Source organism: Aplosporella prunicola (assembly GCF_010093885.1).
Source record: "Aplosporella prunicola CBS 121167 unplaced genomic scaffold K452scaffold_21, whole genome shotgun sequence".
Lineage (NCBI taxonomy): Eukaryota > Fungi > Ascomycota > Dothideomycetes > Botryosphaeriales > Aplosporellaceae > Aplosporella > Aplosporella prunicola.
The window spans coordinates 422110-435124 of record NW_022983549.1 but is presented as its reverse complement, the minus strand read 5'-3'; the positions used below and the strand labels follow the sequence as shown (position 1 = coordinate 435124).

Below are 13015 nucleotides of genomic sequence, written 5' to 3'. Positions count from 1 at the left end.
TCTATGTAACTGCGAGGAGGGGGAGGGGTAGTAGATGTGGATGTAGTGTCATTACCCCGGACTGCGGGTAGAGGCGGGGTAAGGACGGGCGCCGGGGGGAGCCGAGAGAGGGACTCGATTGCGGCTTGTCTGACTCGCCAAAACAACTTTCTCACCCGGCCACTGACGCCATCCAGCAATCAACAATAATCTCGCGACATCACCTGTCGCATTCTCGCACCTCGCTTCACTTCTCTCTCCTACTGCCATGTCCGACTACGGCGACGACCCGGACGCCGCTCTCTACGACGACTTCGACTTTGACGACGACGACGCCTGGCTCTACATCCCGGAAGACGACACAGCCGCAGTCAGCACCCCAGCACACCCCCGCCCTCTCTACCCTCCCCACTAACCTATCATCCCTCGCCAGGACGCCCTCGCCGAGCACGCCGTCGCCTCTCCTCCGCCCTCCTTCACGCCCGGCGACGACGGCTACGACTCCGACGTCTTCGCCTACTGGATCGACATCGAGTACAACTCGGACGGCTACCACGACGCCGAGCCCCACCACCAACAACCCCTCTCCAAAAAGCGCAGGAGGACGCGCGCGCCTGGGTCCCCGCCGAAGAAGAAGCGCAGGGCTGCGTCTGCGCAAGATAGTGAGGAGGATGCGGATGGCGCAAAGCTATCTCCCACCCCGACCGTGGTCTGGCTCTCGCGCGCCAGGCGCCAGGACCTCGCCGACCGCGTATCGCGTGGCAGGCCCTTCGCCGCTGAGTCCAAGGACACGTTTGCGCTGCTGAAGGACTGGCGGACGCGGTTTGCGTCGCCTACGCCAAAACCCAAACCTAGCCCCGAAACCACAGCCGACAAACCCACGGCAATACCGGACAACGCAGCAGACGACGCCGACGAAGAAGACGACTGGGAAGAGGAAGACGGGGATGAAGCAAACCCCGAAGCCACAGACCTGAACGACCTCCTCGGCCCATCCGGCATTGACCCCGCCGCACTAACGCGCGCCCTCTCGGAGAACCTCGCCGCAGCCGGCGGCACCATTCCCGCAGGCCTAGACCAGGCCACGCTGCTGCGGTACGCGCTGCGGATGCTCGGCGGCGCCCCCGCCGCCGACGAAGACGAAGAGGGAGAAGCAGGAGCAGACGACGCAGATGCCATCGCGGGCGAGCTCGCGGACGAGATGTTTGCGGCTGCAGAGGACGACGAGGACGCAGAAGGCGAGATTGAGGCGTGGGTGAGGGGACGGAGGGGAGAGGCTGGGAAGGAGAACGAGAGTGTCGATGGGGGGCCTGTAGAGGAGGAAGTTCCGGGTGGCAGAGATGCAGATGCCCCGCCCGACCCGTCGCCGCCGCGCACCCGCAAGCGCAAGCGTAAAGCTGCTACGCCTGCTGCTGCTGATGGCGATGGCGATGGCGACGCGGAACCGGAACCGGAATCGGAATCGGTACCGGTACCCGAGCCCGAGCCCGAGCCCGAGCCCGAAGAGCAGGCGCCCCGGCCGAAGCGCGCATGCAGGTCATTCGAGCGGCCGACGGCAACGAGTCGGGCGAAGGCGGTGGGGAGGGAGAACGGTGGTGGTGGAGGTGGAGGTGGAAGTGCCCGAGGAGGCAGGGGCAAAGGCAGGGGCGGCAAGCGCTGAGCTTGTCGACTACTGTCTAGTGCATTAGCTAAACTCTCTCTCTCTCTCTCTCTCTCTCTCTGTGTGTGTGTATGCGGCAGGCTTTTGTTTTTGTTTTCTTTTCTTGCTCTCTCGGTGCTACGTACGGTACGCGTAGATGTCTTCCTTACCCATCCAGCCAGCCAGCCAGGCAGTGGCGCTCTCAGGGGTAGGATGGTGGTTGGTGGTTATGACTGCTGATGCAGTGGTGTAGTGTGATGGCTGTTTTAGTACCTACTTAGGTTAGCTTGGGGGGAGTTGGCTTGAGGGGAGGGTGTGTGCTGGTGGTGCCTTCCTTCCATGCGTCTCTACCTACCTTACCTACCTCTCCAATCTAACCAGCCAACACTGACGACTCGGCACGCATCGCCATGGGTACTCAGGTGGTTTCACACCTAAGTAGGTAGGTTCGCAGACGCAATCACCAACCAGCCCAAACCTCCTCCCTCCCTAGGTAGCTACACCCACGCCCAAGCAACCAATCAACCCCACCACCACACGCATAGGTACACGCATCCGCAGCCGCCTCCCCCAAACACAACCCACACGCATGCGCAGATCTCCTGCACGTCAGCCGCCGTTCCCATCGCGCTGCATCTGGCGGCTCCACTCTCGCTCGCGAGGACATGTGGTTGTGCATGCCGAGATCCACTATTACTCAGCCGGGTGCGCGCGGGGCTGCGGTTGGGGTGGGGTGGGCCATGGTGCTGTTTAAGAGGGGGGGTGCCGCTGTTTGTGGGATGTGTGGGAGTGGTTATGCTCTGCGCTGCTCTTCTGCTTTGCTACTTTGCTTGCTTGTCTGCCTGGGTGTCACTCACCTCGGACTCTGCTAAGGCTCACGACCTGTTTATTCGCTCTGCGCTTACGCTACGCTCACGCTACCATCGCCATGCGGATACTGCCGAAGCTGTTGGCCTCGTTGCCGCTGCTGTTGTTGCTACTGACGAGTTCTTTGGCGCTGGCGGATGGTGATAGCGATGACAATTCTCACTTCTTCTTCTACACAAGCACGAATGCCTGCGTCCAGTATGATGATCAGCTGGACGACCCGGGCCTCGAGGGCAATGGCAGCATGTGCGCTTGGGTGCCAGGTCGGCATCGTATGTACAGCTGTCCGGCTGGGGACAAGTGAGTCCACCCACTTCCTTCCCCTCCTCCTATCACTCCCCAGTACGGCAACACCACGACGCTAACACGCACCGCCCGCGCCCAGCGTCTGCTGGGCCAAGTCCGAATACCCCTGCCCCACCAATATGACCATGACGTGCAGCACCAGCACCGACAACGCCTACTCCTGGTGCTGCGACAGCAGCGAAGACTGCCCGCGCGTCCCAGACCAGATCAACCTCTGCTGGAGCCGCTTCAAGAACCCGCAGTACAACCTGACCGAAAACGAGGCGATAGCGAAGGCGCAAAGTTCCAGCGTCGCTTTCAATAGCAAGGCTAACGCGTCTATCTCGGCGTACTTGGCCACCGCGCCCCCGCCTCCTAAAACTACTGCTACGTCGTCGTCGACTGGCAACGCGTACGCGGGCTGGGGCTCTGCGTCCGCGACAGCGAGCAGCGGCAGCGGCTCCTCCTCCTCCTCCTCTTCTTCTTCGTCGTCATCCGGACTCAGCACAGGCGCGAAAGCTGGCGTCGGGGTCGCCGTCAGCGTCGGCGTCATGGGCCTCGCCGCGCTGGCCACAAGCGCGTACCTCCTGCTGCGACGGCGAGGGGGAGGACGGTCGGGGGCCGAAGGCGGCACGCAGCAACAACAAGGCGCACAACCACCACCACCACCGCCGCCGCCAACAGCAGCCGCCGACGCCGCGGCGCCGTATCCCTACGCGTACAGCCCCCAGCTGCACCAGCTGCAGCTGCAGCAGCAGGAGGCGACAAAGGACGACGCGGCGGCTGCTTGTCCAGTGCAGGAGCTGCAGAGCTCGCCGCGCGAGGAACTGCAGGCGGTGAGTTTGGAGGCTGAGCGGGAGCGCGGGAGGTCGGAGCTGCCGGGGGATGCTGGCTGGTGGCGGGTTAGGCCCAGGTCGAAGCTGATTGAGACGGGGACGTCGCGGAGTGTGTGAGTTGGTTTGGGGGTGAGGTGGTGGGTTGGTGGGTTGGTGGGTTAGGGGTGAGTTGGTGGGCGTTCTTGGCTGGGAGTGGAGGGGGAGGGTGGGTTCGTATGTCATGGCGTGACGTATGCTTGAGTGGGTGGCAAGGAGATGAATAACAGGTTAACGTATCACGAAGCAGCAATCTATGCTTATATTATATATGCTATTCAGCTGGGCCCTGCAATACGCTAGCAGAACGCATTAGCCCAGATCGAAACCCCCCCCCAAGAACGCTACGCATGTTCGCAGCACTTTAACTGTGTGTTGATTTACATAAAAACCAAGCAGCAACACCACATCCTCAACCCCCACGCCCCGGCCACCACCACAGCAGACCACTGGTGCGCATGGTTCCCATGTGCTATCGCGTACAGACGTCCTCTTGAGGGTGCTGCGTTCCTCGTCCCTCCTGATCCAGCGCCCGCGCCCGCTCACAATAACTTCCCGCTTTGACGCCGCGCTCCCTAGGTGCTTGAGACAGTGACGCATGCCATCAGCCCTTTGAGGCGCTGGTGGGCCGCGTTTGTGTGCCGTGATGCGCTTCGTTAGTGGCTTTTGAAAAGTTTGTTGTGAGTGGTTGTGCGGTGTGGTGGAGTGTAGTGGAGATGGCTTGGAGGTGGTGGGCGTTGTGGTGGTGACGTGACATGACCCGCCGTGATTGGGTTTGGAATGTTTTGAAGTTGTTTCGGAGGATTAAATAGTGCATGCTGCTTGTAGTGAGAAAGGGAAACGGGAGTTGGGGGTGTTTATAAAGCCTGGCGAGGGAAGGAGGTGTGGTGGGGTCGTCTGCGCTGATGCTGCTTTTTTGGTAAGTGTAGTATGACTTCTTCAACAACGCAACGCGTATTTCTTCCAATTAATTGCGGTATAGGATTGAGGCAGTACTGCAATTGTATAAACGGCAGAGTATGAACCCGAAAGTGGTCACATTCGGACACGGTTATTCAGTGACGATCGAAACTTAGGAGGGGTTTCGCTTCACTGGCGACGGGTACGGTGTTTGGCATTAAAAGGATTTAATGAGAAGGGAACGGCGTAAGAAGGCTTTATCATTGTTTATTGTTTTCATTAGGATAGAGGCTAGAGAATCGTGGTGCGGATTTAAATTTACCTTATAGATATATCCATAACAGCCGGGTTCTGCTACAACGTCTACGTCCAGCTCATCCATTCAGATCTCTTTAAAAGCCTCCCGTCTCTCCTAACCCACACTCTCCCACACCAATCCGCACAGGAAGATGACACTACACTGGACTATAATCACAGGAATTGGAAACGGCCGGTCCGGCACCGGCAGCTCACATCATAATTCACCAACTTACCTCGCTAAGAAAATAACTATATATAAGCGCCTATATAAGCGCTATAGCGACATCCTCGACGATGCTAGTACGAAGGTAAAGAGGGATATCGTATCCTACAAGCTCCTATGCAACGCGGCCACGAACCCGGTGTCTGACATATCAAACCGTCCAAGCACGCAACTACAACCACCCAAGATGGCATAATAATGCCAGTCTTCATCCTTTACGATTGCTGTCGATACGCATGGGTGTGCGCTGCTGTGCGTCATCAGCACCACCCTCCGGGTATACGCATCGCGTTTTGGGCCCTGGGTGGTGAGTGCGGTGGATAAGTTGGAGTGATGAGGGAGAGGCGAGGCCCAATCGGCTTCTTTGAACTTTTCATAGGATTGTTGATTCTTGGTCGACGGTGTGGCTTGTGGGAGTGCAGAAGGCAGGATGATGCCATATATATATATATAAACGGCTGCCTCTCTCTGTGGGGGCCATGATACGGAACCAGATGTTTGGTCTACTGTTCCGCTTTAGCCTATTTTAAGACCTTGGCACGTCGAATATACTACATCCTTTATTAATACAAAGATATCCACTGCACAAGCAAACTACCCTGTTCCTGCCAAAGACTCGAAAACATACCAATCGTTCGCATGCATCACCTCATCCCGACCGGCTCTGGGTATCATTATAAGCTCGCTGCAGCGCGAGCATGTTTATTGTTAGACCCAGCAGAAACACACACATTTCACCCACCCAAGCCCATCCATCCTCTTCTGTTTTAAATTCGCGCCAAGCAGCTCCCCCCACCCCCCTACTTCGTCACCCCACCGCCCGGAAGCTCGGCCCTCGACTCCCCGTGCAGCTCCACCCTCTCCTCACCCGACAGCTCTATCCTCTGCTGCCCCTGCAACTCGGTCATGGGGCTCATAGGCGAGAGCGGTGCATCCGGCTTATGATAGCCGGGCGGCGGAGCGTAATAGCTCGGATCAGCATCACTGCCGGCAGGAGCCGCAGCCGCCGCAGCAGCTGCCTGCTGCTCGCTTTTGCTCTCCTCGCTTTCGTCGGGCCCGCTTTGCCGCCGGTTCCGGTTCCGGTTCCGGCTCCGCCGCCAGAGAAAAATCCCGCCGCCCAGGGCGGCGAAGCCGAGAACGCCAAGGCTGACGCCTACGCCGATGCCGGCTTTGGCCGACGTGCTGAGGCCGGAGCTGCCGCCGGTGGAGGAGCTGGTGTTGCTGCTGCTCGCTGCGGCGGACGTGGAGGCGGATGCGGTTGTCGAAGCGGAAGCGGAAGCAGCGGCAGAGGCGGAGGTAGTGGCGGATGAAGATGGCGAAGCCGTGCGTGAATACGCTGAGAGACTCTCGCTCGCCGCGCTATTCATTGCCACATGCGATGCCTCTGCGCGCGAAGCCCGTTCGCTGCCCGAGAGGCCTTTGTCGGGATTCTGGAAGCCGCTCCAGCAGATGTTTTTCTGGCCCGTCGTTTTGGTGCACTGCTGCGCCTCATCGCAGCACCAGTTGTATTCCTGACCATTGATGTTGGTGGTGCACTTCACTGACTTGGTGTTGCATGTCTGACCTGTTGTCCAGCAGATGCTGCAGGGATAGTGTTAGTCCCAGCCGAGCGAGGTTGCGTACTAATGGAGGGTACATACGGGTCACCCGGGCAGTTGAAGATGATTTTCTTGTCGGGTTGGTAGGCGCAAAGCGAGTAGTTGTTGCTGGGGCTGTTATTGGTATCGGTGATCGTCACTCTATTGAAGGAACACACGTCATAGTTGTTGCTGTAGAAGAAGATGGGGTCTACGTCGGCCAGTGAGGTGCCAACGAGGAAGGAGACGGATAGCAGCGCTGCCGTCAACAGCATCGGCGACAATGACGGCATGGTGGAACGGAGTAAGAAAGTGGCTGGCGGATGGCGGGACCGACATCATCTTGAAGGAAGACGCCAATTGCCGGCCCCCAAAAATTTTTAGGATGACACGGGTTGTACGGAGATGCGGCAGGGGTGGTGCAGAGCCCGAGTCGTGCGTCTGCAGGATCAGCATTCTTTCAGCCGTTAGCGCATGGTCAATGGCAGACTTATCGAGTTAATCCGCACCTTTTTGGTGCGTTACACCATGTAGACCCTAATCCTAAGGCTGACACCGATAGAAACATGATCAGGTTAGGTGCATGACTATGCTTTCTTTTGTTAGCTCTGTCATTTCGCTCGAGTTGCACTACAGGGATCCTCCCTGGTCGATTTCAGCAGCTCAGCCGCATCTGCAGAGGACCGAGAAAATAGGAGCAGGGACGGCCGGAAAAATAGACGAACGTGAGGTGAATGTTTGCAGTGCTTCAAGTTGGGGGACGAGAAAGAGGAGGAAAGAGCGGGGGAGATCAGGGTCTATACTGCTACCGAATATCGATCATGCTTTCGCAGGCGCAATTCAACTGCTCTATTCCGTCTGTTTGTCACATCCAATACTCCGTACGGATGATGCATCCGGTGCCCGAACGCCGTTTCCCGACTTGTATACAGAAGCGAGCTGTCTCGTGCTTTCGGGAGCTTATAAAGAAGCCTGTGTCTAAATATCGGGGAAACCCACATCACGCACTGCAACAACAAAGCTACTGTAAACAAAGCCGGAAAATTCTGGAAAAACAAGCGAATGACCATGCAAACTTACCAGCTGATCCGATTTCCCATTTTCTCACGCCAAAGTCTATCTTCAGGTCGAAAGATCCCACGTATAACCACCCAGCGCCCCTTGCAGGCGCCTATCACGGAACGGCACTCCACAGCGCCAACACCATAAGCGCGGAGCTCCACAATTAGCCATGCGGCACAGCAGCGCAGCAGCGTGCTTTAAGATGGCCCAGCAGCAGCTCGAGCAGAGCTTAGCTCTGGTGGCGCGGCGTTTTCCTTCACGATGCGGTTGATGGCAACGGCCCTGACCTTTTTTCTCTGCTTCATCACCTCCTCGCTGGCCGAGGACGATGATCCCATTTTTTTCTACACCAACAAGCCAAACACGTGCTCCTATGACGGCACAACAATCTCCGCAAACAACATCACCAACACCGGCAGCCTATGCGCCTACCTCCCCAGCCGACGCGTCGTCTTCAGCTGCGACGCGCCCGACTCGTGCGTCTCCGTGCTGCCACACATACACACTCACCTAAACACGCGCACTAACGGCCGCTACGCAGCATCTGCTGGACCTGGAACGTCCTCTGCACCGGGGCCCCCATCGCCTCCACCGACGACAGCGACACGACGCCCAGCCCGTCGGACGCCCAGCTCGGCTGCTCCAGCACCGCCGACGGCGTCACCTACTCCTGGTGCTGCGACGCCCCGTCCCAGACGTGCACCAACGGCCGCCGCCAGATCAACATCTGCTGAAGCCGCTTCGCCAACCCGCAGCAGGGCCTTGACCCCGCCGCCGCCGTCGCCAAAGCAAAGGAGTCCCGCTCCGCCCTCAATAGCGCCGCTGCGCAGTCGCTGGCTGCGTACAGCTCTGCTCATGCCTCCTCTGGGGCTGCCTTGACGTCCACTGGCACCCCTGCCGCCACTGCAACGGGCGTCTTGACCAGCATTTCGGAACCCGCTTCTGCGAGTGCTACGGACGGTGCTGCTGCTGCTGCCGCGGCAACAGCAACTGGCAGCGCGCTGCTCAGCGCAGGCGCCAAAGCCGGCATCGGCATCGGCGTCGCGCTGGGCGCAGGGATCTGGCTATGGCAGCAAAGCAGGCGGCGGCAGCAGCAACAGCAAGAGCTGAACAGCAACTGCGGGGACGGCGGGGGCGCGCACGCCGAAGCTGCGCTGGGGCTAGGGATGCAGCAGGGCCCTGGGCCGATCGACCATTCTGCCGCCGCTGCCGCTGCCGCTGCTGCCGCTGCTGCCGCGTTTCCGTATGGTTACGCGGGCGGCGCGGTGCGTGGGTACGAGGGCGGGTTTCTGGTGCGCTCGGTGCAGGAGCTGCAGAGTGAGGCGCGGGCGGAACTGAGGGGCGGGCTGTCGCCGTCTGAGTTGGGGACGTCGGGACGGAAGGGGCCGTGGGCGGGTTGTGTGGAGTTGCAGTGATTGCGGGGTGGGAAGGCGGGGATTGTTGTTGACTCACTGCCCGAGCCTGTATAGTCTAATATATTACTGATATTTTGACAGACTCTAATGACAATGGCATGGCATCTCCGCGTCGGCCCTCTTTTTGGCCCATCTTCCAATGATTCTCAGGGGTCTTTTAGGAGTAAGCCACCCGCTCTGATCGACGAATGGGAAGTCGCCCTAAACCACAAGCCTAGACGCCAGGAAGCTGTATCAGATATTTCAATGGCTATTCCAGGAAACCCACCAATGCCAAATGGCTCCTGCTATTCCCCTATAGCCCCGTCTCTAGCATGTACAGCACGCCGCTGCTTGTCCAACTGCGCTATGCAGCCTGCGCCTTTGCAGCAATAGCCTTCCTCTTCCTCATGCACTACACCCTCACCTCAGCGCCCGCAGTAGCAGCACCAGCACCAGCACAGGCACCGGCACTGGACCCATGCGCCGTGCTCTCGGCCCAGCACAACGCTGCACTGCCTCGCCCCAAGCTCATACGGGCTGTACTCGGACCTGGCCGAAACCATCGCGGGGCACAGCGTCAGCGACGTGCTGGCCAACGACGCCGTCTCGCCCGCCACGCAAGCCGCCTACCCCGCAGAATTTGCCTTCTACACGCAGCTGCACGCGGCCGGCAGCGTCGCGGCGGCCTTCTCGCCCCACGAGCTCGCGCAGTGGGCCGCGGTGGGGAACTCGCACCGCGGACGCCAGGCCAACCCCGCGTGGCGGCTGGACCGCTGGAAGTTCTTGCCCATGGCGGCGGTGGCGCTGCGCGCGAGCCCGCCCGCCGCCCGCTGGTTTCTGTTCGTCGAGGCGGACACGTTTGTCGCGCTGCGCACGCTGCTGGCGTACCTCGAGCTTTTCGACCCCCGCTTGCCGCTCTACATCGGCCGTCAGATGCACAACAGAGACACGCTGTTCGCGTACGGGGGCGCGGGCTTCATCGTCTCGCGTCCGGCGCTCGAGGCCTTGGTGGATGTTGTGGCGCGCGATAGGGCGGGCTACGAGGACTATGTCAGGAGGCATTGGGCTGGCGACGCGGATCTGACCCACGCCCTGGCCGATACGGGCACGTCGCTGCTGCAGGCGTGGCCGAATTTCGAGAGCGAGGCGCCGCGCGACGAGGAATGGGGGATTGTGAAGTACGGCCGCGTGCTGTGGTGCTATTATGCTATGACGTACCACCATATCGCGCCGGAGGAGCTGGGCGAGCTGTTTGCGTTTGAGGAGCGCTGGGGCAGGGAGGTGCGTTCGAGATTGCGCTTCTCACTGATGGGATTGTGTGCTAATGGTTTTGCGGCAGCATAACGGGAGCCTCTTGAGGCATGGCGACGTCTTTAGGGAGTTTATCCTGCCGCAGCTCGTGCTGGAACGCGACGATTGGGATAACCTCTCTGAGGCTGGTGTTGGTGTGTCTAGCGGCGGTGTCCCGCTCGATTCATTCGAGAAGTGTCGCGCTGTGTGCGAGCGCGTAGAGCAGTGCCTGCGGTTTTCGTTTGCCGGCCAGAGCTGCAAAGTCTCGTTTGGGGTGAAGCTGGGGCATCAGACCGACGCTGCGGCGCCGGTGAGGGTCCGGTCGGGTTGGATAATGGACCGGATGGAGGCTTTTATGCAGCAGATGGACGCGAAGTGTAAGAATGAGGATTGGGTACTGGCATAGTGGGTTGTGTCGGTTGTTAACAACTGAGTGAACAGCTAAAGCAAAACTAAAATACTAACAGATGGTTCCCTAGCAAACAAAAAGTCAGGCCCGAAGGCCCTCTAAACTGGCTACTACGTCAGTTTCTCCAGCGTCATGACAACACTCGAACTCCAGGTGCGTAACACCTGAAGTAGTTAATCATAGGTACCTTTACGGTGGCCAGTATACCACTCGACTTTTAACTTCCGTTCTTACTGAGTATCTCACCAAACAAACTTATAAGCTAGATTTAAAAAAAAGTGCCTGCACATCAAGAGGCATCCTAGCACAGCGAATAAAGTCTTTAATAAGAACTCACTCTCATTAGATCTGCGATTACGCCTAGTCGTACAAACACATAAAACGCACGCTCAAACACGTACTAAAAACCAAACTTTCCCACAGAACTCGAACCATACCACTCACTCACTTACTCTTCCCCGACGTCGTCCTAACAATCTCAACCTGATGAGCCTCAACATCGCCCTTCTCCCGTGCAACCCTCGAATCAGGATCGACCTCACCCTCAGACAAGCCGACCTTAGACTCCCTGTACGCGTCGAGTTCCTTGGCCTTGAACAAATTCAAATAGATCGGGAAGCTCCACGCGATGATGAAGAAGGCCAACGGCACAACCATGGCCTTGCGCGTGCCGATCTTGTCGGCGACATTGCCCAGGATGGCGGGCACGACGGCGCCGCCGCAGACCGAGGCCACGAGATACGAGGCGCCGCGCTTGGTGTGTCTGCGCGAATGGAGTCAGCGATGAGTGTTTCTGAACGCACGCGCGCGGTGGGGTTGCTTACCTGCCCAGCCCGCGCAGCGACAAGGTGAAGATGGTCGGGAAGATGCACGACTCGAAGAACAGCACTATCATGAGCATGGACAGGCCGCCCCAATTCGCCTCGGTGCCATGGCCGGTGTCTATGCCAATAGCCAGCGAGATGAACACCATGATGAGCGTCTGAAACGCGAGCAAGATCAAACGTGGCTTCGTGACCATCATGAGCCCAGCGGCCGCAAACCGGCCCACGGCAAACAGCGCCTGCGCAATGGCGTAGAAATTGGCGCCCTGGTGTTGAGCTTTGATGGTAGGCTCGTCCGGGCGCGCGTGCGTGTAGTAGTTGATGAAGTAGCCCGCGATGCCGACCTGGGCGCCGACATACGAGAACTGCGCCGCCACGCCCCAGAACAACGTGTACTGCTTGCGGAGCGGCTTGTCCTCGAAACCGGTGCTGGACGTCGTCATCTCAGCCTGGTCCGCCATATCTGCGTCCGTAATCTCAGGGATGGGAGCGAAGTAGAAGACCACGGCTAGCAATGCCACGAATCCCGCGATGCCTAAATATACCCATTGCACGGATTCCAGCGACTTGCCGTCCGAGCCCACATTCTTGAAGATGACCTGGGAGGCTAGCACGGGCGCGATGACGGAACCTACGGCTTGGAAGGACTGGGATAGCTCGAGACGGAACTCGGACCAACGAGGCGGGCCGCACACGGCGATGTATGGGTTTGCTGATGTCTCGAGAGTGGACAGACCGGAGCCGACGATGAACATGGAGCCGCAGAACCCGCCAAAAGAGCGCTTGACGGCTGAGGGCCAGAACATCAGTGCGCCGACACAGTAAATGCTGAGGCCCAGCATGAAGGTATATCGGTATCCAAAGCGACGAACAAACCAACCAGAGTAGGTCAGGGGGCCGACGAAGTAAGCACTTTGTACGTCAGTGACGGCTTGTGGGTGAAATGATTGAACTCTCTTGATACATACCCGAAATATGCTCCTTGCAAACCAGAGGATTGGCCCTGTGTAATATTTAGAGCGACCTGGAATCTAGAGTTCAAGACATCTCTTGCAGCTCGTTAGATCTTTATCAACACAACCCATGTTCCAGTGGTCTTACAGCAAACCATACGCAAATCCCTGATGCCAAGTTAGGTTTGGGTATCATCAATTGTGTTGTAGTACTAACCCATAAGAAGAACAGAGTAGTGACCAAAGTCACGGGAACGATTGACTGCCTCGTCGTGATTTGAGAAGCACCAGTCACCGCCCTATCACTGACGCTCTTCCGCCGGCGATCCGCAGCGATGGCTTCAGTGGCAGAGGGCCTGCGGTCTTGCTGAGCATGGACATCCGCCAGCGACGGTTCCTGTTCGCCTTGGAGGCCGAAGTCGAAATTGACCATGATGG

General features: G+C 58.6%; 7 protein-coding genes across 7 annotated transcripts; 4 read left to right on the top strand and 3 right to left on the bottom strand.

Annotated features, from left to right (window-relative positions):
* Positions 1-200: 200 nt before the first annotated feature.
* K452DRAFT_320706 (uncharacterized protein) lies at positions 201-2004 on the top strand. The gene is made up of 2 exons (XM_033544346.1): positions 201-349; positions 413-2004. Exons 1-2 carry the CDS (start codon positions 248-250, stop codon positions 1637-1639), a joined length of 1329 nt encoding a protein of 442 aa, XP_033394798.1. The 5' UTR covers positions 201-247; the 3' UTR covers positions 1640-2004.
* Positions 2005-2375: 371 nt separating this feature from the next.
* Positions 2376-3723, top strand: K452DRAFT_360809 (uncharacterized protein; the record flags this gene model as incomplete). Its single annotated transcript, XM_033546374.1, has 2 exons — positions 2376-2785; positions 2928-3723. The coding sequence occupies exons 1-2, from the start codon at positions 2547-2549 to the stop codon at positions 3721-3723; spliced, it is 1035 nt and encodes a 344-aa protein (XP_033394797.1). The 5' UTR covers positions 2376-2546.
* Positions 3724-5145: 1422 nt separating this feature from the next.
* Positions 5146-5723, bottom strand: K452DRAFT_290187 (uncharacterized protein). The gene is made up of 2 exons (XM_033540956.1): positions 5694-5723; positions 5146-5616 (listed from the first exon to the last, which is right to left on the bottom strand). The coding sequence occupies exon 2, from the start codon at positions 5503-5505 to the stop codon at positions 5326-5328; it is 180 nt and encodes a 59-aa protein (XP_033394796.1). The 5' UTR covers positions 5506-5616; positions 5694-5723; the 3' UTR covers positions 5146-5325.
* A 142-nt stretch (positions 5724-5865) lies between these two features.
* On the bottom strand, positions 5866-6935 carry K452DRAFT_300646 (uncharacterized protein; the record flags this gene model as incomplete). The annotated part of the gene is made up of 2 exons (XM_033542353.1): positions 5866-6646; positions 6706-6935. 2 exons carry the CDS (start codon positions 6933-6935, stop codon positions 5866-5868), a joined length of 1011 nt encoding a protein of 336 aa, XP_033394795.1.
* A 720-nt stretch (positions 6936-7655) lies between these two features.
* Positions 7656-8677, top strand: K452DRAFT_80600 (uncharacterized protein). The gene has a single exon (XM_033547171.1). It carries the CDS (start codon positions 7966-7968, stop codon positions 8581-8583), a length of 618 nt encoding a protein of 205 aa, XP_033394794.1. The 5' UTR covers positions 7656-7965; the 3' UTR covers positions 8584-8677.
* On the top strand, positions 8441-10902 carry K452DRAFT_360807 (glycosyltransferase family 31 protein; the record flags this gene model as incomplete). The annotated part of the gene is made up of 5 exons (XM_033546373.1): positions 8441-8996; positions 9201-9454; positions 9629-10382; positions 10441-10768; positions 10859-10902. Exons 1-5 carry the CDS (start codon positions 8871-8873, stop codon positions 10900-10902), a joined length of 1506 nt encoding a protein of 501 aa, XP_033394793.1. The 5' UTR covers positions 8441-8870.
* Positions 10903-11157: 255 nt separating this feature from the next.
* On the bottom strand, positions 11158-13010 carry K452DRAFT_352761 (uncharacterized protein; the record flags this gene model as incomplete). The annotated part of the gene is made up of 5 exons (XM_033545790.1): positions 11158-11563; positions 11625-12536; positions 12593-12673; positions 12726-12745; positions 12795-13010. 5 exons carry the CDS (start codon positions 13008-13010, stop codon positions 11245-11247), a joined length of 1548 nt encoding a protein of 515 aa, XP_033394792.1. The 3' UTR covers positions 11158-11244.
* Between the last annotated feature and the right edge of the window lie 5 nt (positions 13011-13015).

Excerpts from the sequence above, each read along its gene's own strand:
- K452DRAFT_320706 (XM_033544346.1), top strand. The coding sequence starts at position 248 with ATGTCCGACTACGGCGACGACCCGGACGCCGCTCTCTACGACGACTTC. Across the intron at positions 350-412 it reads CGGAAGACGACACAGCCGCA|GACGCCCTCGCCGAGCACGC; the intron begins GTCAGCACCCCA and ends ATCCCTCGCCAG.
- K452DRAFT_290187 (XM_033540956.1), bottom strand. The coding sequence starts at position 5,505 with ATGGCATCATCCTGCCTTCTGCACTCCCACAAGCCACACCGTCGACCA.
- K452DRAFT_80600 (XM_033547171.1), top strand. The coding sequence starts at position 7,966 with ATGCGGTTGATGGCAACGGCCCTGACCTTTTTTCTCTGCTTCATCACC.